At 42.3% G+C, this 22,692-nt stretch overlaps 4 protein-coding genes across 7 annotated transcripts; 1 reads left to right on the forward strand and 3 right to left on the reverse strand.

Moving 5' to 3' along the window:
• Positions 1-1,876: 1,876 nt before the first annotated feature.
• LOC143326892 (chemokine-like protein TAFA-2) lies at positions 1,877-7,674 on the reverse strand. 2 transcript variants are annotated; one of them, XM_076740927.1, is made up of 5 exons: positions 7,550-7,674; positions 6,439-6,558; positions 4,673-4,828; positions 4,318-4,442; positions 1,877-2,014 (listed from the first exon to the last, which is right to left on the reverse strand). In XM_076740927.1, exons 1-5 carry the CDS (start codon positions 7,572-7,574, stop codon positions 2,003-2,005), a joined length of 438 nt encoding a protein of 145 aa, XP_076597042.1. In that variant the 5' UTR covers positions 7,575-7,674; the 3' UTR covers positions 1,877-2,002. The 2 variants fall into 2 exon arrangements, with proteins under 2 accessions (XP_076597042.1, XP_076597040.1); XM_076740925.1 differs by lacking the exon at positions 1,877-2,014 and having other exon boundaries at positions 4,265-4,442.
• Positions 7,675-8,586: 912 nt separating this feature from the next.
• LOC143326891 (NEDD8-activating enzyme E1 catalytic subunit-like) lies at positions 8,587-14,174 on the reverse strand. Of its 3 annotated transcripts, none has more exons than XM_076740924.1 (18): positions 14,127-14,174; positions 13,962-14,024; positions 12,806-12,929; positions 12,602-12,682; positions 12,410-12,492; positions 12,149-12,229; positions 11,998-12,041; positions 11,847-11,911; positions 11,580-11,735; positions 10,959-11,061; positions 10,753-10,863; positions 10,555-10,608; positions 9,734-9,770; positions 9,560-9,641; positions 9,363-9,463; positions 9,215-9,278; positions 9,085-9,139; positions 8,587-8,989 (listed from the first exon to the last, which is right to left on the reverse strand). In XM_076740924.1, the coding sequence occupies exons 3-18, from the start codon at positions 12,926-12,928 to the stop codon at positions 8,901-8,903; spliced, it is 1,329 nt and encodes a 442-aa protein (XP_076597039.1). In that variant the 5' UTR covers position 12,929; positions 13,962-14,024; positions 14,127-14,174; the 3' UTR covers positions 8,587-8,900. The 3 variants fall into 3 exon arrangements, with proteins under 3 accessions (XP_076597039.1, XP_076597038.1, XP_076597037.1); XM_076740923.1 differs by having other exon boundaries at positions 13,495-14,024; positions 14,127-14,172; XM_076740922.1 differs by having other exon boundaries at positions 13,986-14,024; positions 14,127-14,166.
• Positions 14,175-14,784: 610 nt separating this feature from the next.
• On the forward strand, positions 14,785-19,283 carry LOC143327144 (PRA1 family protein 3-like). The gene is made up of 3 exons (XM_076741346.1): positions 14,785-15,089; positions 15,703-15,920; positions 17,799-19,283. The coding sequence occupies exons 1-3, from the start codon at positions 14,908-14,910 to the stop codon at positions 17,972-17,974; spliced, it is 576 nt and encodes a 191-aa protein (XP_076597461.1). The 5' UTR covers positions 14,785-14,907; the 3' UTR covers positions 17,975-19,283.
• Positions 19,284-20,006: 723 nt separating this feature from the next.
• Positions 20,007-22,537, reverse strand: lmod3 (leiomodin 3 (fetal)). Its single transcript, XM_076741345.1, has 3 exons — positions 22,133-22,537; positions 20,341-21,960; positions 20,007-20,149 (listed from the first exon to the last, which is right to left on the reverse strand). Exons 1-3 carry the CDS (start codon positions 22,418-22,420, stop codon positions 20,102-20,104), a joined length of 1,956 nt encoding a protein of 651 aa, XP_076597460.1. The 5' UTR covers positions 22,421-22,537; the 3' UTR covers positions 20,007-20,101.
• Between the last annotated feature and the right edge of the window lie 155 nt (positions 22,538-22,692).

A 22,692-nucleotide genomic window follows, 5' to 3' on the forward strand; every position in this document is an offset into this window, starting at 1 on the left:
ATGAAATATTCAAACATTGGATGGTTTATTCACAGAGTTGGTATACATCATTAACAAGAGCTTGTCTTGTCAGAACTGAGCAAAACTACTGAAAACAACAACGATTATTCTCATTATCAATTAATCAGCCCGTGATTTGTTGGAGAAAACTGGAAACTTCACATCATGATTTCCTAAAGCCTGAGCTGATGTCTTGAGATTGACTGACGCATCAAAACCTGAAGATATCAAGTTCACATAAAACAAAGAAAAGCTGGAACAAGAGAATGTTTCGAGGCATTTTTGCTTAAAAAAACGGTTCGAAGAGTTAAAAGGTGGAGTAACATGTTAATTCATCCGGTCCACACGTCATGAAATACTGCTGAATAACCGAGGCTGACGTGCAGGTCGTTGTTGGCCTATACGCCTGAGCTCTTTTGTAAACAGTATGTTGAACCACCATCTTCCTGCTTTATCTGGTCCAATCATGTTAATAATACTGTTTTCAGCTGCATCACAAGCTCCTGGTGGGTTTATAAAAGCGGCTCCAATGTGACACATAATTAAGACGCTTTCAGTGAATCTACAAAAGCAGTTTCATTCACAGATAAAGGCATATTTATCTCCAAGTGGATGACATCACTGATTTAGAGGAGGCGCTTTGGAAAATATCGGACACATATATCATTACGTGAAACCATTTTAACGCCATTCACAGTGCTGCTAACAATAATTTGAACTTGAACCTTTGCAAAGCCGTGCATAAGCTGCCTTGGACCACGTGACGGCTCAGTGCAGAACCTCGTCACTACCCAAACAACCACAATGCATAATTGTGTTACGTAAATGTTGAGCAAACTGCTTAGAATTCAGCTGCTTTCAACCTGCACAGCGTGTGGCATTCGTACAAGGCTGGTGCCTCAGAAGAGATGATTTGCAGTCGCTGTATTCTTGTTATTATAAAATGTCTCATCATTGTAAAGGTAGAATGCAAAGTGTCTGACTGAACGCGGGAGATAAAAGAGAAGCAATCAGGGCTGGTCCAGAAGGAATATTATTCATATAAAGAGGACAACTGATGAAGTGGCAATAACGGTAAACATTCTGTTCTGTTAGTGGCTACCATTTGCTTCAAGGCAGAGAGTCTCCAATGTTTCCCATCATTACTATAAGCAGAGTTCCCTCCACAGGAGCACTCAGTTTAGAGAGACAAACAAAAGCATGATGTAAATACTCTCCACAGTGAAGAAGCTCCTCTTCGCTCCTCTCTCCCCTTTCTCCCCATGATTAGCATTTCAAACAGTCCTTGTTTTGCATCAGAGCTCCATGCTTGTGTGCATGCCATCACAGCCTTGCAGGTGGTGGCCTGTCCAACCAGTCGAAAAGCAGCCTGTGTTTGTGTTTGTGTGTGTGTGTGTGTGCAGGCGTGTTTGTGAGAGTGCCTCTTTGTGGTAAGGAGTAGTCCAAAGGGATCTGACCTCTTTACAAAGCTCAGAATAAGTCTACGGGACAGCACTGTCTACAAATGCTACATAATCATAAATTTCTCAGTATTTGTGGTCTTCGGCTTTGATCGGCAGAGAGAGTCACAAGCCAATGACTGGATTCACATTCTGCCTCCTGAAAATCCACAAAATCTCTTTTTAAGTGTCTGCCAGCAGGCCCATCCAAACTTTGATTGAGTGCATCACAGTGTGCTCAGCATATCAAGCGCTGAAACAATGATACAGACTTTTGCAGCAGCTAGTCTGTTTGGACTGGGAAAAAAAAGGTGCTGCGTCATTTTATCTTAAGTCGGTTGCTAATAGATTGTCCACTCCATGGGATTAACCCCAGCCAAAACTGTGTTCAAGCCAAAAGAAATTGAAATAATGAGTTGCTGCAGTTTAAAGCTCAGCCAGGAGATATCTAATTAAATCTACATTGTTCTTTGCTCTATCTGACGGGGCGTTCACTGTCCTCAGAGTGCAGTGTTAGTTAAGGTGACTGCTGCAGGCTGGGACGGGCTTGTGCTGATTAGATGCTACCGTGCCACCTGAAAACAAGAACATGTGAAGTTACACACTCTGGTTTTCTTCATTTCCATCACAGTTATTTCAATACATTTCACACAAGATAAAGCTGAGGGATATGATGAAATCGTATTGTGTTCTGATCTTCTTCATAGTTTTAAGATAGAGATACTTCATATCTCAAGAGTTGGGAAGGTGGTGCAAAGTGTATGGATTAAAGTGTGAGTTTATCTGCTTTAGCCTACGATGCGATTGTTAGCATTCCTAGGTAACTAGCTCACCGCCTTCAGTAGTAACCAAGCAATATTTCAAAAAGCAAGGGGCACTTCTTTCAGCATTGTGCAGGGTTTGAAGTTAGATTAGAAAAATATCTAATCAGGCCTGGAACATCTGGTGTGTAAGCCAAGATGCTATTAATCAGACTTTGGAGTGATGATAGCAGCTCTGCCCTGTTCTTTGTTTGGTTTGGGAAAGTTTACGCTTCATTAATTCCAGCCACATTTGCGTTAGATTGCATTACGCTTGTCAGACTCGACTCCTCACATCCTTTTCTCCATAAAAGTGAAGCATGCAGTTTGAAAGTTCAAACATTCAAGCTAAAATCGAACCACTGTGGCGCTCCTCCAAGGATGTTTTTCTATACTGGGCATCCAAACCATCGATGGGTTATGATACAACAAATAACATTTTAATAGTGTTTTAATTCATAATAAAATTAAAAAATTAAAAAAAAAAAAAACTGGTTTTCCCTGCAATAAGCAAATAATGCTGTTCCTTGGTTTTCATGTTGACTTTTGTTTGGGAACTGGAGCTTTAGCCTCAGTTTTCTAGCACCATGTCATGTAGCCTACTGTATAGCTATCATACACAGAAAGTACTGAAGAGCCCTTTTACAGAGTTCCTTTAAAGCAAATCAGCTAGAAGACACCAGACAGGACACAACAATTTCAACCAACTTATGGAGTTTTAGAGTAAATATTAGCCTAGCTTAAGCTAGTTAGCGACTGATAGTAAAATCTGCAAGCATTAGTCGTCGTTTTAGCCGACGACTTCCTGCTTCTGTTTACTTCTGTGTGAGAACAGGCGGCTTAACAGGAATAGAGAACAGGTCAACTGTATTCTGTATTCACAAGCCAGCATTCACCCGTTCACGCACACTTTCATACACTGGCAGTAGAGGCTACATGCAAGGTGGCAGCTGCTCATCAGGAGCCGCAATTCACCCTCACACACTGTGTTCAAGGACACTTCGACATGTCGACTTTCAGACTGGTCTCTTGTCCAAGTGCTAACCACGCCCAGCCCTGCTTAACTTCTGAGATCGGGTTTGCGGACGTAAACCAAAATATAACCAACAAATAAATTATGGTGCGCTATTATAGGTTGTGATTAGACTGTCGATGCACGGGGGCGAATTCACAAGCTACCCAGCAGTATGTTAGTTAATTAACATCAGCCACACCTTTAACAGCTGCATTACTAAAGAGATGTGCATATTTATGCATCCAGTGATTCCAGCACGATAATGTTATTCTGAAATGGGTCATTCTGCATAATGAGTACTTTTACTCTTGGTGTTTCAAGTATATTTTTGATGCTTATAAAAATTTGAATACAGGATTTTTACATGAAACACGTTTTTCTACACTGTGGTGTTGCCATTTTTACTTACAGTCAGTAGAAGATCTGAGTATTTCTTCCGCCACTGTTCTCTTCTGTTTTATTCCACTGTTCAGTAGTATAATCTGATGGACCACATGACTGCTGAGTATCTTTTGATCACTGGCTGCATGCTGCCAGCACTAACTTACCCCTGCTTTACTGTAAAATGTTTCCCCCAGGAATCGTACATATAAAACAGCCCAACATATGAGAAAGTGCATTTCTGAATGTGCTGGGGTTTCCTTTGGCCGTCAGATTTAATTACATGGGTTTTAGTGCTCAGTATTAGTTTACAGCTTATTTCATGTTTGTCCTCTTGGCCCCATCATTCACCAGATTATAGAATTAGGTTTTCTGAGCCCACTGTGCCTGCTGAAGAGCAAGAGGGTTGATATGGCCAATGGGAGTAGTGATTATGCTTGATTGTGAAATCCTTCAGCATCAAAGAAGAGCTTACTAAAATAAAGCTTTGTGACGAGTATTCACAAGTCTGTCGGCCCCTGTTTTGCATAAGAGTAACGCAATAAAAAGGGTGCAGATTTGCCATATGACTGCATTTAAGCGTCTATAAATACCATGTCTTAAACTGAAGACATGTTGTGTCATGTCTTTTGTACAGTGTAGGTGCCATTGTGACTCAGACTAATGCAGCCCCTCTCCTCACCTTTGTAGTCTTTACTTTGTTTCCAGAGATGCATGACCAGCCGGTGAGGTCAGGGAGAACTCGGCACTCCTCCCCCTCAAGACATGGCTCCATTTTGCACCACCACTTCTGACGCACAATAGAGGCTGCAGAAAAACACGCCACAGCAGAAGGTCACTTTTTAGACGGAAGAATATACTTGTACTTGTTTGGGGAAAAAAACGCCTGAATCAGATGTCACACTCTCCGGTCCTTGAAAGCCTGAGTAGCAGTGGACACCGGTAAAACTGACTAACCTGGCTCTACTTTGACAAATAATGTATTCATGTCATGCCAGAAATTTCCGGTGAAGAGTGGTAGAAGAGGGTCTCAGTACCTTCAACACAGGAGGGCAGAGCCCTTGTTGTCCCTGCCACCTGCCCGGGGAAGCAGGAGCACTTTACTGTTTGAGAGCGTTCTTCAATCTTGTTCTTATTGCAGCAACGATGGGCAGCAACCACTTCACAAGTCCCTGTCCTCTCCTGCTTTGACCCTGCGGAGGAGAATTTAGAGGAAAAAGGTGAAAGTTTTTATGCTATACTTTGCACATAAATCAAGGCAGCTTGAGTGACTTCAGCCTCTAAAGATGGCAGCACTACAGCAAAACTGCAATGATTTCTTGGCTTTATTAGATGTTAAATTAAATTAAACTAAATTGTCTTTTTGTGACACTCATTCAGATGACCAAGGCAGCAAAGCAATTACTTCAGCCCTAATTTTGATGTTTCTGAAGCTACAGCACCACCAAGTGGATAAAAAGCATCATTAACAGAATAACACAGCGTGAACAGAAACATCTGGCCCACATCTGCCTCTGCATCATTTCACACCAAAATGTATCTTGCTCATTTAGAAATTAGGTGTGTTTCTGGCTGCATGACAAGCAACACCTGCAGGACTGGAAGGTAAGTTTAGAATTAAAGTGGAGTTTAAAATCAGACTACAATTAAAAAAAAAAGAAAAAAGAAAAAAAGAGAAATAAAAAAACATGAAACATGTAATCACTCAAAACAAAGACAAATATCTGATTTCTTTTGGGAGTTATCCATGCAAGACTGTAAGTAACTGAGTAAGACCATTTACTCAAGTGCTGTACTGTAAGTACTTCTAATCTACTATATTTCAAATGGCAATATTGAACCTTTTACCCCACCCCATTTACTTCACTTTTCAGATTTTAAGAAACAAATAGCAATATAATGGTGTCAAACCAGTAGCTCCCAACCTTTTTAGCTTGTGACCCCTTACAAAAAACAACTGAATATAAAATTGAGTAGCAGAATTTTCTTTTCTCCCCTTTACATCATCTCGTTATCCCTCCTTAGAGGTGGCCTGGCCACGAGGTCGGGAGCTGGTGGATTAAACCATCTAAAGGTATATAAAGTAGTTAAAAATGCTGCGTATGCATTAATTCATCTGTATCTAATGTAATATATAATAATACATCAGTCACAGGGGACGTTTTTCTGCAGAGCCAGAACTTTAGAGGTGCAATATGTCACATTCTCACATTAAAATGTCTGGAAATGACGAGACGTATGTTATGTATTTTGTTGAGTTGTGTACTTCTCACTAACTATATTATCTCAAATGTTTCCAACGGTGTTCAAATCGAGAGAAACTTCAAAGCTACTTCATGACGTCGTCAAACTACGTGTTATATTTTCATTGTTTTGACTGAGAGACCCCTTGTGGCAGGATTTTAAATCAATGACTTTAACTTGCAATGGAGTATTTTTTGTTTTATTGGTATTTTTATTAAAATGAACAATTTTAACACTTCTTCCACCACTGCAACATGTAACATTATGCTGGATATAATCACATCCATCTAATTGAGTGGCAACAGTCAAAGTGCACGGTCAATCAAATCCCCTTTACAGCATCCTAACACAAATGCTCTTGTCTGCGGATTATCTGTCATGCTGGCAGGTTCAGAGTAAACATGAAAAGCTCCATCCTCCACATTCATCTCTGTTTCTAATGAGAAGCACAGTGAGTTTCAGACTCTTGTTGAACTCCACCAGGCGACCAGGGTGATGACCAGGAGCCATAATGAGCCCCTCAGGGGGTGTGACTGGTCTGGTTGCGTCTGATACCTACCTGTCTGTCCTCGGGAGCTTTGGTTGCCAGTGGACACTGGCTGGCTGCAGAGACCTACTATACAAAGGAGCAGGAGGCTCCGGTGTAACGGTCGAGCCAGTATGTTCAGCTTCATCCTGCCTGCACACAGAAAGAGGTTCATGCACGCTTAGAACTGGGCCATCAGTTTTCTCTAAAGTGCGTGATCATAAAGTCAAATAATATGGCTTATTAAACGCTTCTGATGTCTCCTGACTCTTGATATGTGGAGCATAAGATCATTGCGTCTATTTGCTCAATTATGACTCTCACATCACCAAGCTAAGCCAAGGCAAATCAAAGAAATGCCAATAAAAGCCCAATCAGAGGCAACTTTGGAGGCAGATGAGAGTGTCCTTACACTCATTTCTGAGTCATATTATCCCCTCAGCTGTAAACAGCTCTGCATTCAAAGCTAAACTCTCCCCCCAAAACAAGTTGCAGGCCTATTCCACGTGAGTCACACCAAAACTGGGACGTGGACTTGTCAGAATACAGCAGCAACGAATGCAGGAGAAAGACGACGTGAAGTGGCCTAAAACATCACTACTGAATTCATTTGTTTTCTCAAGGCTTTTCCATTCATCTCTTAACCCCTTAGATATATCAAGTTTAGGCCTGCAGAGACTGTTTTCATTAGTGATGAATCCGCGGATTCATTTGTGGATTAATGGTTGAGTCAATAAAATAAATGGCCTTCACAATTTCCCAGAGCCAAAGCTTTCGACTGCTTTGCTTTGAGTCCAAAACTTAAACATATTCACCTTAAAATCATGCAACATTTAAAAGGCTGGAACTTGCACGTGTGATTGATAGATTATCAAAATAGTGGGCAATTAATTTTCTGTTGCTTGACGAATTAATTGAATTTTAAGACTTATATTTGTGTCAAAACACCCTGACAGTCCTACCTATTACTGTTTTATATGCACATACAAAATCAATAAAAACCTGTCTAACATTTCATTACAGAATAAACAATATGATGTATTAAAATAAAAGACCTAGCCTCGAGGTTTGCCCAATAAGCGACTGCTGAAAACAGACTTTTGTCAGTGACTGAAGTTAATATTCTAAATATTCACCCACTCACCTGCGCTCAGGTTATTGATATGCATGACAAGCCGCCGCTGAAGCCTCCGTCAGTGCTTGGCTTAACATCATGCACGGCACAAAATCGATTCAGCCAGGATGCAGAAGTTTGCAGCAGATGTGATCCTCCAGTTCCTCAACTTTTTTCTGCCTCAATTCAAAGAAAGAAAGAAAAATCGTGAGAGCACCTGTCTGCTGCTAAATGAGATAAGAGCCGCGAGGATGAGAGGAAACCTGCGGGTTTCACACCTCAGCTCCTCCTCCTGGAGGTACTGCGCCTCTCAGGCACGGTGCGATGCGAGAGATGCGCTGGTCTGTGAACACAGTGGGATCACTCCGACGAGCAAAGCCTGTCAGCTTTTCCCGTCGGGAAAATTAAAACTTAATCAAGACAGAAACCATCTGTCCTGAGGACAATGTGCGGCCACTTTCATTAGCGCGCTAAGAAGCTTAAAGGAAGCATTGACATCCTGTCGCACAGTGACAGATAGAAACTGCATCTGAAGGCCAAGTCCTGCGGTTTGCTCTCTTCTCACGAGATGTTTTGTTTACTTTAAGCTCACAGATGAAAACAACTTTTTTTTTTTTTTTTTTTTTAAATGTTGTCACTTTGCCAAGCAGCAAAGGTGAGACTTCACACCTGTTCGTTTGCCTCCCAAGATTCAGATTTGCACTTCACTAATTTAGCACATCGCAGCGCTCAAAGTAAAATGTCAAGCTGAGACATAAATATTCAATTAAGCCTCACCAGAGAAGTAGAAGAAGAATTCGCCCAAAATAAACAAATTAATTGCTCATAATTCATACCAGAAACAGACATTTGCTTTGATTTCCCTCCTGTTCACCAAACAGATGCTGAACCATGCCTCAAATTTCTTTATCTCATCTCTCACAAGAAACATTTTCATGTGACACATGAAACATGATCGTTTTAATTAATGAAACATATATTTAATCTTAACAACAGACTTCCCTCCTACGCCTTCTATTTTTTAACAGGGTGTTCTGATGTGTTGAAAGATGACAAAACACAGCTGGTGAACCTCTACAACCAAGATAATAAAACTTTATTAGAGCACAGTGCACGTTATTATTCTCATTTCATTAACAGGGAAATAGCTACAATATGAGTCAACACACGACAAATACACCGAGAAGTAAACAACGTTGCTAATAGAAAAAATGTTAAATGACTTCCTATGCATATGACAACCAATCCTGTCCCATGTGTGAGTCTTATTTACATCCTGTCCAATGTGCTACTGCAGCAGCACAGTCCCCTGGTGATGCAAGAGCCGGTCTGCGTTCAGCTGCAGTCAATCGGACATCAGTGCCGTGTGTGTAATGGATGTTCAGGTGGTGAAATTGAGCTTGAAGAGAACCGTCTGGGGCGTGGTGACGTCAGCCACAGCTAGCTCCTGCCCGTCCGACAAGCCCAGCTCTGCGTCAGAGGAAAAAACGTATTACACCTACGACACCGCCGCCGTCTGCAGCTGCAGGTCACTGACTGGGAACGATCGATTCAGCTTTTATTACCTTTCAAAGTCTTACAGAGGTTTGGCCGGGTTCGTTCCTCGATGGATTTCACAGACTGGAATAAAAAGCGCAGTTGAATGGTAGTTTATGATGAGATCAAACAACGTGCAGCATTCTGACTGTGTGTTACCTGCAAATACAGCGTTTTGTTCTTCCCTTCCAGAGTTGTGGTGATAGCCGGGGATTTCATTTGTCTGGAAAACATTCGTGCACAATTTCAACCTGACTGTTGTCACTTTTGCTAAAGCAGCGTCACAAAATGTTTTAAGAATACTCACAGAGAGGCGTTCTCCGTTAGGTACTCTAACACCTCCTGTAATTTGGCAGAAGGAGGGAACTGGAGATCCTGAGGCACCTGGCTGCAGGCGGAGCAGTTTTCCTGCCAATCACAGATGATAAAGAATAAACTGATTATTCTCCATCTGGCCAGCTGTGCACAGTGGTTACGCTTATTGACATTTAGGGCTCGACAAACCTTTCGTTCAGCTTCAAACGTGTAGGTGTACAGTCCATCCACGTCATTGAAGACCAGGTAATTATTTAAAGGAATATACGCACTGCAAAATAAAAGCTGATGTTTAATAATGTTCGTCTGACAAATCAGTAGATAATTGGGATTAGAGATTTTTTTTTTTTTGCTGCTCCGAACCTTGTAGCAATTTTAAAAACTTCCGTGGCACAGGCAGCTATGGAGAACAAAGACAAGAGGTAGTCTAGTTACGTGGATTCAACAATTGTTTCAGTACAATAAATCATAAGTGACTGTAAACCCCTCCTCCAAACAGCATCTGTCCAATCACAGCTTAGCAACTGTAACTTTTCACCTTTTTTTTGAACATACAAACAAATATGTATAAATCCAATTACATTAAGACGTCCAATCGTGGTGATGCTGGAACAAATTGAATTAAAGTCCTATTTGAAGTTCAGGTGTTTTTTTTGAGCATTCAGCAACTTTCCCAGTCGTTTCTTGCTCTTGTCCCAATAAAATCTAATGTCTTCGTGCTGTTTTCAGTTGAGTATATGTCAAAAAGGATTAGCAAATCATCTCATTCTGCTGTATTTATGTTTTACACAGCGTCCAAACTGCTTTGAAATCGGGGCTGAACTAGAGCCAACGTGTTCTGCTCCCTGTGTCGTTATGTCAATGTCTTCCAGCTGGATCGTGAGCTGGTGAGGACGCAAACTGGTGCATTTAACAGCTTTCCAGCAACTCACAGATTCAGCAGTAACTAGGTAGCGAGCTGTAGCTGATCAAATCTGCCAGGGACAGGAACTGTTATTCACTTCTGTGCAAAATCGAACGTTCCTGCTTTAAAAAATGACAACAAACTTTCAAGAGCTACCGTTATCATTGCAAAACTCTAAAATATTCCAGAAATGTCACACCTATTCTTTACAACTATGTCCTTTCTGTGAACATCTCTGAATCGAAACATCTGCTGCCTCAAAAACATTTGAGTTTCCTACCAGCAATGACAGCATTAGTTGATGCCACAGCAGGAATGATCCTCTTCACAACACCTGTGGCACAAAAACTTCATTACAGCGTGCTATTATATCCAGTAGATACTCGAGACAGTGGCCAGTTGTGTTGAGAAACGGGTCAGTTCCACAAAAAAAAACATATGTGTTGACTAAATTGTTGATTTGAATGCGCATGTTCACCTTGAGTGAGTCTGTATGTCACTCCTGTGATGTTAAACTCTGCAGCTCTTTCCTGGGATCTGTCGAACACCCACTGGATGTGCTCTGGATTGTCTCCGTCTAAGCTGGTGTCTAGTTGAGAGGAACAACCTGGCTGTTGGCATTCATTGTAATAATGTACTAATGTGATTAGATGTGTTCGAGTAAAAAAAGAGGTTTCAGCTTACCTCCAAATGGCTTTTCTTTGGGCCACTGAAGCATTCTGGCATATTCGATGCAATGCTCTGGTAGCCTCGGCATTGATGCAATGGTGCACATGGGGAAGTTAATCTGTGGATAGCAGGGTTAAAGCCAAGCATAAATATGTGAACTCAAAGGAGCAGTAAAGCACAAAGACCATGACAGCTGCAGCATCAAAAAGCTAAAATAGCTGCTTAATAGAAACATCTAATCCTCACTTGACTTTATATTTATACTTTATTTCTTATGTGTTTTAACAGTTCGGAGGAAAATCGGCACTTCTGTGCGATATGTCTGTCTGCGTGACACGTTTTTCTCCAGTTTTCCAGCGCTACGTCTTCTCAGTCTGACTCTTCTCGCTGCTTCTGTTTAAGTTTATGAAATCTTTTCCTTCTCCAAAACAACCAGCTGCTGCTGCAGATGGAACAGTGCACCAGACGCTCCCACCCACCCAACAGACAAGCTAAACAGCAGATGTGGAAGCTTTTGTAACACGTTAATGGGATGATTAACTATTCTGTCACATCGCTCATCCACTAATAACAGAATAATTGGTATTCAGCATATTTATATGTGAAACTGGAGGATGAGTTGTTGGTGAAAGTGACCTGTGGCGGGTACAGCTCCAACGTGCAGTCGATGCATGCAGTCATGCCGGGCAGAATGACCCGAGCGTTTCCTTTGAAGCCCTCCGTTCCTCCATCGATGAGGGGGATGATGGAGCTGGGATCCAGGACTCCATCTTCATAGCTCAGCAGGGATATCTAGAGAAGGCAGCGTCAGTCGCGACTCCCCACAGATTTCAGATACACGCTCCTGATATGCAGAGACGTACCTGAAATCTAATAAAGCAAATCAAACGCATCTTTCCCTACCAGCATCCCGTTCATCCAGCGTCTGGCAATGATGGAGTCCAGTCCACAGACGATGATGTGGAACTCTGCGAAGAGATGAATGCATTAAACCTCTGAGATGCTTCCTCGCGCCGCTCCGCTAATGCACAGATCGAGTAACAAAAACACTCACGCCTGTAGAAAGACTCATCGAAGTCCTGGATCTTTTTAAAGTGACTGCACGTTATCGATAAGGAATGAAAATCACGGTCAAGGTATTTCATACAACGTGAACTAAAGCTGAGCGTTTTTCCAGCTGTAAACACTGTTGCTGCCAAGGATACGGGACAACTTTACACCCCGGGATGCGACTGTTGATGAAGTCGGCAGCCACTTCTGCCTTTGGTCGTCCCACATCTTTGGGTCTAAACGGATGCACATAACAGCTAATTATAGGACATATGAGAAGCTGAATATAATCTTATTTTATCACACTGGAACTGTTATGATGCCGTGGTATGGTAATTATTTTCAACTGCAGGCGACCAGACGATTACATCATGTCAGATTCTATAAGGAAGGGTTAAAATACAGGTGAAACCTACCTGAAAAGAAACTGCCTGTTGAGGTTGGACACGTCAATTGTGTCCATGTCTACCACGTGAATGAGACGAAACCCAGACAGGGCCTAAAGCACAATGAGAATTTATATAAAGATGCAGCCAGTAAGGACAGTTTGAGTTTGCTCAGCTTACACTTGAATAAGTACTTTAATTTAATATGAAGCTATTTCCTACCAGATTTTTAAGGAGTTCACATCCAAGTCCTCCTGCGCCAATGACCAGAATCTTACATGTTTCCAACAAAAACTGCAGAGACTAAGATGAAAAAAAAACCCACAAAATTTAAAAAAAGGTATCACCACCACTATTGCAGCAGACTGACTCATCATAACACATGAAACGAACGATCTCCGTTTCCATGAAAGTGTCCTTCATCACCTCTGTGCTCGGCTCAAAGTCAGGATGGGTGAACGGGCCGGGTCTCTCCAAAAACTTCCTCACGTGATTCCACCGGCCGTCCCAGTCGCAACCCCCGTCCCTGTGTCCACCATCTACAGCCATTCTGGACACACAACACACCAAGATACACTGAACTTATACTATAGCTTCAATCAGTGCACTTCTCCCTACATACGTCTCTAATAATGGCATTTGTCCCAAATTACATTAGTTTTAATTTTCCAAGGGAGACATTTCCTGAACGTAGTTGTCCCTATTAATAACAGTCATGCTGGTCAGTAAATATAATAGATAAAAGAGGCTTTATGAGGGAAAAACAAGCTGCTGGTCTATGTTTCATCCACTGCGTCATGCTTTTATTTTGAAAATGGTACATCTCGATGTCTGTCTGCTGGGATAGGGGTTCCCAGCCTGGGAGTCAGGGCCAAGACATGGACCTAAGGGCCCACAAGATGATTATCTAAAGGTGAAATAATTAAAAGAAAATTCTTACATCTTTTTTCTTATGGAAACCAGACTTATAACAAAGACAGCTGAGACTCTTCATAACGACACGCTGTGTCTCAAATCCACACTACATGCTAACAGTACACAGCACTACATATACAGACTTATATTTAAATTATAGTTGTTTTGCAGTTAAAATAAAAGAAATCAGTGTAACTTACTGTTTAGTGCTAACAGGAAATTGTACAATACATGCCGAGGAGCTGTTTCACCAGTATTTTTACACCAAGCTGTGCTGTATTTACTTCCTCCATTTTTTACATTGTGCAATGCATTGTGGGTTGTTAGTATAACATTGCACCACATTCAGAAGTGTTTACTGGAATGCACTACTGGTTTGTTCCCAGTTTGAACACGCTACATCATAAAAGCCTGATCAGGATTAGCATGCAGTGTCTGAAAGCTGCAGCTTTAAAGTGCTGCTCAGTCCGGAAGGAGGGTGCAGGATCGGGGGGCAGTGCGGGGTCTCTGCGTTATGTCTGACACCGTGGATGGACGAATTGTGCAAACTGTGCAAATAGCTAACTGGATTATTAAGGTGGTCTCGTGCTAAAATGATTATTTTCATGTCTCCTGGCCCAGCAGTCGCTGCTCACAGCGCAACGCAAACCTGCTGCCAGTCAGAGACCTTTATTTAGCATTCGTCACTAACTTCTCAGTCAGGTCCTCTATTCGCCTTCTTTTCTTCTCCCTGGAGGAAGAGAGTGACACGGGGTTCAAGCACGCAGCGTTAACGACAAAAGACGATGGTGGAACTGCAGGAAAATCATAGATTTTGTCCATTGAGACTTACGGCTCCTCGGCATGCGCCATACTTTCACGGTCCCATGTCCTCGATTGTGACTGCAGTGTTCCCGAGTGTCAAAGCTGCGTTCAGCGATGCCTAGTACCCATCGGGGGAAAATGCGATTTTCTCCAGCTCTAGCAATAACTGCAGAGCCTTAGGGGGTGATGCTCACACATCAAACCGAACTGCACATTGAAATGGCTTTGTAGGAAATTTATACTGTGGAAGAATATGTCTCCGGGTAAAGATCTGACCACAAACGAGGTGAAAGTGCCATAGTACCGCGGTCAAGCACTATATGACATGTGTAAGATATTGCTCTGCTTATTATTTATAAAATTGTAGTAATTTGAAGTTGATTTTTAATGCCTGTAAAATTGAACACTTTAAAAATAAACACTTTCACACATTAGCTGGCTCCATATCAACAGTACATATATGCAAAGTATCTGAACTTCCCTGATTTCAAACTTTTAAATCTTCTTTCACTATAAAAAAGAAGCTTTTAAAGTGTATCTGCATATAAAATCAATTATTTGTTTCTTTTTTAGCTTTTTTCTTTTTTATTCTCTTCAAACAAGGCTGTGCTGCGCATTCACTAACGCAAGTCTAAAAGTCCCAACACCTCTCCGAGAACGCCACTCTCGCGAAATCCTGCGATCGCGAGATTACGGCCTCTTGTCGGACTCCCGTCCACCACAAGCAGACGGCGATCAGCTGACCTGTCAAAATATTACGCAGCGCGTGTGCGGGTATGTTTGTGTTTCTGTGACCACACGTTGAAGACATGGCGACCAAGATGGAGCTTGCACCCCTCAGACCGTGGGACGACTTCTTCCCCGGAGCGGACCGCTTTGCCAAACCCGAGTTCGGAGATTTAACGAAGTGGAACAACAGAGTAATCAGTAATCTGCTGTACTACCAGACGAATTATTTCGTCGTGGCTCTGGTGGTGTTCCTCATTGTGGGGTGAGTTAGCTAACGCAGGCGGGCTAGCATCTCTGGCTCTGTTTAATTAGCCCGCATACCTCCTATCCACACCCGTTATGACCACGCAGGTTATTTCTGTAGCACTTGGCATGGTTGTACCAACCTTTTAACTCTTTTGCAGCCTCCGTCTTTTAGCCTTACATGGCCTGACGTCTAGCAGTTCAACATTTTCAGCTAGGAGTCAGTAACAGCAACTTTCCCTCAGAATAACGCCGGAGCTAGCTTAAAATGTGCGGAAGTGCTTCATGTTGTTGCGCAGCGCAGATGCTCTTCATGTTGAAATGTTAAAATGAGCTTTCTTTGTCATCTTATCGGAAGTTTTTGAGAATCCCAGATGCTAATTTGGATCCGAAGCTCGTGTGATTGCTGCTAGCTGGCCGTGATTTTGCACACATCAAGCTAGTTCTCCCTGAATAGAGGATGATGTAGTGGAAATCATGATTAGAGGCCTTAGTGCTGGCATCTGCCCCCTGATGGTTTCCACCAGCTGGCCAGGATGTTAGATATTGTTGCTACCACCAGCAGGTTGTGCTATTCAAAAAAGAAATCAAGTGCCGTGTCCTGTGTGTCATTGTCATGTTCCAATATTCAGGTTCCTGAACCCGCTGGGCATGTTTCTGGGAGGAGCTGTGGTGGCTCTGGTCTTCATGGGTTCAGTGTGGGCCGGAGAAAACAAGGCCACCGTCAAGAACTTCAAAAGGAAGAACCCCACTCTGTTTGTCATCGGCGTGCTGGTCACCAGTTACTTCGTGCTGTCTCTGTGTGGTGGTGTCATGGTCTTCATCTTTGGAATCACCTTCCCTTTGCTCTGTAAGTCTCACTCCCCACACGGCATATATAAGTCATGACAGTTACTGTGCCCCATGACATTTAGCTATCAGAATCCTGAGTGTGAGCTCTCTGCACTATATTGTCCCCCAGAAATATCCCACAATGCAATGGGAGAAGCAGCATCCATGGCATGTGTGCTGCCTTCTGCGAACAATCCCACAATGCAGCGTGTCTCAGTTTATAGGTGCACAACATCTGTCAGTGCTGACGCAAAAAGAAGATGAGTAATCCAAGGAAACATCTTAGTCTGCTGCTCACTATGGAATAAATTGTGGCATCTTGTTATAAAGGAAGTGATGAATGAGTGTTTGAGGAGGTGTTTTCGTCTGTTACTGTACAGGATAGAGGCTTTCTGCCACATCATGTAGCCTTCACTAAAGGCTAAAGTGGAGATGGTTTGGTTGTTGCCACGTGAATGTGGAATTTCAGTCACATGACGAGATTTTCTTTGTTTCCAAAATCAACAACTGTTGGTGCTTCACCAGGTAAATGAAAGGCACGTGCATCACATAATGGAACATGGGAAGACTCTTGTCTTTTTTTGTGGTTTCCTTTTTGTTCCCATTAGTCACACTTCCACTGGTAATGAAGTGAAGTTAGATTTAGTCATGAGGAATCAAACATGTTGCTTTCTGTGTCTGTGATTTTGATACAAAAATGTAAAAGATCTGCTAGCTTTGAGACATCAGAGGACTTCTCTGGTTAACACTGTTTATTTTCTTCAGATGAATTTAACAGATCTGGCAATACATTTATTCTCTGTATTTGAACTTTAAAGGACCAGTGTGTAGGATTTAGTGGCATCTAGTGGTGAGGTAGTAGATTGCCACCAATTGACCAGCCCTCTCCTCACCCCTCCCTGTCCAAGTGTGTAGGAAACTCACAAAAAACACTAAATGCTCTCTCTCTAGAGCCAGTGTTTGGTTTGTCCATTCTGGGCTACTGTAGAAACATGGTGGAATCTGTGGAAGAGGACCAGCTCCCTCCGTAGACATAAAGAGCTCATAGTAAGGTAATGGAAACACAATCATTCTTATTTTAAGGTGATTACGCCTGGATGAAAACATACTTTTGAATATTACGCTCAATTTCTGCCTGTAGATCCTCTTAAATCCTACACAGTGGCCTTTATCTTATAGATTTAGTGCTCGCTCTAGTCTAATTCGACATTGACGTATGTTCCCTACAGTATATTGCAAACACATGTTGGCTAATGTTGCTCGAAAATGAAAAGTGTTCAGGGGGATGGTGAGTCACACGGACGCATAGCTGAGGTTTCTGTGGGTGAACAAGTTTTTCCAAACACTCTCTCATTCTGACTCACTGGAGGGATTGAACAGCATGTACAATATTACTGACATGGATTTACTCATGACATTGTTGAATTAAGTCAGCACTGCTCGGCCAGCCATGCTGTAGGTTGGAGGTGTAGTTTTGGATTTTGCTGCAGCTCTCTAAATACTTTCAGAGTCTGAGCGTCAGCAGAGCGGTTTGGATAATTGATGGGTTGGATCGTTAGAGCAAATGTAGCAGCATCATGGCTGATAGACGAGACAGTTTGATCGCTTCCCAGGAGACCTGCCCACTGTTGCCTGTGTTGACGGGTTGCTATGGGTTGTTGATTTGGGCAGAACTACATTTACTGGCTGATGTCATGCGTTCAGTATCTAGACTGACATGGGAATAAAAGATATGCCGATCCCTACACCTGCTTTATAGTCTGAGTTCCTTCAGTATCATGTTAGGTTTTATTTTCAGAGATGTATTCCAGAGAAGTTGGAGACGCCAAAATTTTGGTTTCTCTTTTCATATTAAATGAAAAAAGTCTTAATAAGCTTGCCCTTGTTTTCCCTCTAGTAATCCTGATCCATGCCTCTCTGAGACTGCGCAACATGAAGAACAGACTGGAGAACAAGATCGAGGGCGTCGGGCTGAAGAAGACCCCCATGGGCGTCATCATGGACCTGCTGGATCAGCAGGAGGAGAGAATGAACAAGATTCAGGATTTCATTGAAAGCAAGCTGAAGGAATGAGGCTCAAGCCAAAAGTGTGCCAAGGGAGGTCAGTGTCATACAGTATGGATTAAAATGTCCACAGCATTGTCCCATGTGTCATGTTTTTATCCCCTCTATATGTAAAGTTACTGATGTTTGCATTCCCATACTTTTTATTCATTTTGGTTTACTGCAATCTCTTATGGTTTTGTGTTAGTTGACCGTACCTGAAGTGTATAGATGGATCATAACTTTCTGAGACTTTGCACACAGCGTGGATTTGATGTTGAAAGGCAATCGCCACTAAAGATCACCAAAGGTTTGAGCTTTCCTGTGTCAAAAAATAATCTTCCAAAAACAAATCATTCCCCTTGTCGAGAAAGTATTTTATACCACGTGATGACTGACTGACTATTTCAGCAAAGTACAGCAGAAAGTCTGAACACCAAATGTAATGCAGTTATTAGATTCCAGTTGTATTTGTTCTCTAAAAGAAGTCGAATCCTCTCAGTTTGCTACCTCAAAACAAGCACATTTCATCCTCTTCTCACTGAGGAGACCCACACGAGCGAGACGCAAACACCCACTGAACTGTTACCTGCTTATTACACAGCAATAACTCCCATCTTGTCACTTTAGGAGGTGTATGAATACTGATCTGAGACCAGTTTGCTTCTTGTGGAGACATAGTTTAACACAACCTGGCTAATGATACTTGAGTTTAACTATTCCTGTTCTTAAAAGATTTGTGCATACAGTTCCTGGCCTTCCAGGTTGAGTGTATCCCCTCTGATCACAGCTATGCAACACTGAAAAATGAATGGCAAGTGCAGCTTTATGGTTTGAATATTATGTCATGATATGTACACGTTTCTGTTATTTCTGATGTGTCTTTGTTTTCATAATATAGCATGCAGAAATGTATAACATGGCTGCAGGATACCAAGTGCATTTTGGCAATTAGATAACATGATAAAATATCTTAACTTTAATTTATTCCCTCTTCATTAGAAAGTACTGGACTAGAGACTTAGAGGCATCCCGTGCTATTTTTCCATCCTCTGTTGGGATCAAATCATTAAACAAAAAATAAATAAAACCTGTCATCTGTAATGTTAGGTGTTCGTTTGATGCTGCTCATCGTAAGAGCAGCTGTTTCCTGTTGTGTTTCACACGTGCACAGTGACAGTTGGTGCATGCTTCACAATGGCAGTTCAGAGAGATTATGTTATATGGATGCTATATTATATATTATTTATGTGACTTTTTCTTGAAAAACGATGATTAAATCACAGAACTTGAAGTAAAACATGGCTGTCCTCTATGAAAATAAAGATAATCTGATTTATGTCGTAGTTTTTTTTCCCAACCCGAGTCACAGTGTGAATATATAGATGTGTTTATTTACCACAAAATGAAATTGCTGTTGAAGGCTCTTGCTGAAATAGATGAAAAGCTTATTTAAAACTCTGCTGAATAGTGAAGTAATGAAGATCCCCTCCAGGATTATGCACACTGTCATTCGATTCAGTTTGACTAATTCCCCGCATGGCATCAGCTTCTCTGGATTCTGTCTCATCTCTCTTTCTGCAAATACCCCCTCTTGTTAAAAAATGACAATATTTTCCTCTTAAAATAACAAACAATGATTTACTGAGAATTCATTTAGTTTGACATTGATAACACAGTGACACAGTGCTGTTTCATTTTAATAAAAAAAAAAAGAAGCAGAGGAAGAATCGCCAGGCGGAGAGTAAAATGTAAGTACACTGAACAGATTTTCTCCAGAATGAATCCTCACAAATTCAATCAAACAAACCTATTGTAAAAGTCTGTTTTTTAGCTATGTATGTCCACCACGTTCTGTGTTTAAGAGATGGAAAATGATGAAAGAGGTAAAAACATTTGTATGTAAATTGAACATAAAGTGTTTTAGAGACAATTTTCTTTGCGTTTTTATACCTTTATTGTTACGACTTCCTAAAAACAACAGCAACAATTCAGTGAGAACAAGAGTGGAAAAACAACCAGTGTTTTTTATGTGATGAAAGTGTAGTTAGCTTTCATTTTGCACAGTTCATCTGAGTAGTTTTACAGTGGTTAATGCCAAATATGGGTTAAATAAACTCATAGTATGGTGACAAAAAACCCACTGAAGTTGCAGCCTTAGAGGAGTTGTGTTTCCGCTGATTCCAGGACTTTTGGCAGTGGCACCTGCAAGAATTGACAATGAAAAGTATGAGAAGATGACTTTGATTTCCAGGACTGTGGATGTGGACCTGTTGTAAAATTGTAGATAATACTTGAACACCTTACAAGCAGTACAGCAGGTAAAATAATACTTTCTCATGTTTCTGTTTTAAGAGTGCTCCTAAACACGCTCCCACTATTTCTTGCATACTCACAGATTTAAGATAGGCCACGTTGCTGTGTTTGATCTCGCTGAGGAGCTTATCACGGGGCGTGAGCTCAACCTTTGGCGGCACTCGTCGGCGAGGGACGGGCTTCAAAGTCTTAATCACGTCAGTCAGGTTTGTCTTTTCGTCCGTCAGCCCTTCACTGCCTCCATCCTTCGCTTTGGGAGTCTTCCTCAGTTGGAAACTGGCCCTCTCTGGTCTACTGCTATCCCTCGGGTCCAGGTCCAGAAAAGGGTCGCGCTTCTTGGGAGTCCTCTTCAGCTGGACGTCCCTTAATGGGTTTGCTGGTTGGGCACTGGGTTGCTGGGGAGCGCTGTTGTGTTTGAGCTGCTTCTGAGGCTGCTCTGCCTGGTGCTGGGTTTGAGGCACGGAGCCCAGCTTTGACGATGGTGGGATGAGCCCGTGCTCCTGCAGGAGTTCTAGAGGCGGGATGTACCCGAGCATCTGAAGTAAACCAGGAGGCAGGTTTAGACTGTTCTCATACATCTGCATCATCTCCATCTGCTCCTTCCTCTGCTGCTGCTTCTGCTCCTCCTTCCTCAGCTGCCTCTGACGGTCTAGATTCCTGGTTAAAATGTTGGTCACCACCATCCTCGGCCCGGGTAGCTCGAAGTGGTAGCCCATCTTCAGCAGGGTGTTGTTGGCCTTGAGCAGGCGCGAGATCTCCATCTCGGCGTGGTGGCCCAGCATGTGCCTCTGGTTGTGAAAACGCAGCTCTGTGAGAGTCTCGTTGAACTGGAGGCAGCGGATGATGGCGACGATGCCCTTTCCGGTGATGAAGTTGGACTCGATATTGAGCGTCGTAATGCTGCGATTCTCTCGCAACATGTTGGCCAGTGTGAAGGCGATGTTTTCGTCCACGCCGGTGTTGGCGATGCTGAAGGTCTTCACATGCTTGTTCTTCTTCAGGGCGTTGACGTAGTCTAACAGCATCTCTTTGGGAATGTTTTCTATGTTGTTGAGGTTCACCTCAGTGACCGAGGGACAGTTTTTAAGGATTTTGTCAAGTGTCGAATCCAAGTTTGTCTCGTTTCCTGAGGGTCTTGATGTCATTTTTATACTGCTGAGTGCCAGTTTTGGAATTTTTAATTTGTTAATTTTTTTCTCCTCTTTCTTTGGGAGCTTATCGTTGGTTTCATTTATCTCCGCCTCCTCTGAAGCCTCTTTGGGAAGCAAAGACTCTGTTTTAATTTCCTCTTTGTCTTCAGCTTGTGATGTGCTGTGTTCCGGGGCTAAACTCTCACTCTTCCTCTTTGCATCTGAAAAAGGCTGATTGTCATCTGTATTGTTTTCTGGGGCCTTCACCGTGTTGTTGTCTGGACATATCACATGTTTGTCCTCATTTTCATGTTCGTCTGTGTTCACAGGTGACTTCACCTCTTTCTTGTCTTTCACCTCCACCTCTTTGTCGGTTTCCTCCTCCCTCTCATCAACCTCTTCAATGATTTCCTCAATGATTTCCTCTATAATTTCCTCTCCATCTGTACCATCTACAGCTTCTTCCTCAATAATTTCCTCTATCACTTCATACACTTCATAAGCCCCGTCGTCTGTCTTCTCTGTCGTCTCTTCTCTCTCTTTCTTTTCAGCTTCCTCCCTCAAAGATTTCTGAAGAAAGCAACAAATCAGACCAAGATTATTCCATTGTGCTACTCCAAGCACTATTTCATTTTTTCATCCTTACTGTAACATGTCACCATTCTACGGTTTATGGTTTCTAATGAAAAGCTGATATTCTAAATTGATCTGTGCATTAGCTTTTGAGAGTTTGACTTCTTACCTCACTGGGAAGCAGCGTAGCAGGCACTCGTTCTTCCTCAAGCATACGTTTGGACTCTTTCTCCCAGTAGAGGTAATCAACCAGGGACCTGTGGTCGAATGTCCCGGTCGGAGGCTTCTCCGTCTGGTCCTTCTGTCTCTGTCCAACCGGGACACTCTCATCTGGGGCAATAATAACATCCATCTCACTCTGGAGCTCCTTGAGCTCCTCTGGCGAAAGCATCGCAAGGATTTCATCCTCGTCGATGTCCTCTTCATTGAGATCCTCAGGGTCTCTATTGTTTGACATGTTTGCTCTGTCTAAGTTCTTTCTTCTACTGATATCAAAAGGAAATACACCTTCCGTCTAACCTATGACTCAGGGCAGAGCAAACTGCCTCTGACTTTGACTTCAGCTACAAACTGAAGCTCCTGCCTCGTGTGGAGTCTAAAATTAAACCCTGTGAACTGCATGGAAGATATTTAAGGTACAAGCTGGGGAAAGACATGCTAACATTCTTCTTTCAGCGCCTGCTCCCAGCTGGCCCGGCCATCAGGATCTTTTGGGATGACAGTTGCTTC

This window comes from Chaetodon auriga, chromosome 10 (genome assembly GCF_051107435.1).
Source record: "Chaetodon auriga isolate fChaAug3 chromosome 10, fChaAug3.hap1, whole genome shotgun sequence".
In the NCBI taxonomy this organism is placed as follows: domain Eukaryota; kingdom Metazoa; phylum Chordata; class Actinopteri; order Chaetodontiformes; family Chaetodontidae; genus Chaetodon; species Chaetodon auriga.

Bases quoted from the DNA above. Each gene is read 5' to 3' on its own strand.
- LOC143326892 (XM_076740925.1), bottom strand. From the start codon at position 7,574: ATGCATATCAATAACCTGAGCGCAG. The intron at 6,559-7,549 runs GTGAGTGGGTGA...TTCTGTGTGCAG, and splicing joins TATCAATAACCTGAGCGCAG to GCAGGATGAAGCTGAACATA. The intron at 4,829-6,438 runs GTAGGTATCAGA...TCTCCTCCGCAG, and splicing joins AAGCTCCCGAGGACAGACAG to GGTCAAAGCAGGAGAGGACA.
- LOC143326891 (XM_076740922.1), bottom strand. From the start codon at position 14,146: ATGGCGCATGCCGAGGAGCC. The intron at 12,493-12,601 runs GTAGGAAATAGC...ATTGTGCTTTAG, and splicing joins GTGAACTCCTTAAAAATCTG to GCCCTGTCTGGGTTTCGTCT. The intron at 10,609-10,752 runs GTGAACATGCGC...TTTGTGCCACAG, and splicing joins GACATACAGACTCACTCAAG to GTGTTGTGAAGAGGATCATT.
- LOC143327144 (XM_076741346.1), top strand. From the start codon at position 14,908: ATGGCGACCAAGATGGAGCTTGCACCCCTCAGACCGTGGGACGACTTC. The intron at 15,090-15,702 runs GTGAGTTAGCTA...TCCAATATTCAG, and splicing joins GTGGTGTTCCTCATTGTGGG to GTTCCTGAACCCGCTGGGCA. The intron at 15,921-17,798 runs GTAAGTCTCACT...TTTTCCCTCTAG, and splicing joins AATCACCTTCCCTTTGCTCT to TAATCCTGATCCATGCCTCT.
- lmod3 (XM_076741345.1), bottom strand. From the start codon at position 22,420: ATGTCAAACAATAGAGACCCTGAGGATCTCAATGAAGAGGACATCGAC. The intron at 21,961-22,132 runs GTAAGAAGTCAA...TGCTTTCTTCAG, and splicing joins CTACGCTGCTTCCCAGTGAG to AAATCTTTGAGGGAGGAAGC. The intron at 20,150-20,340 runs GTGAGTATGCAA...CAATTCTTGCAG, and splicing joins ACGTGGCCTATCTTAAATCT to GTGCCACTGCCAAAAGTCCT.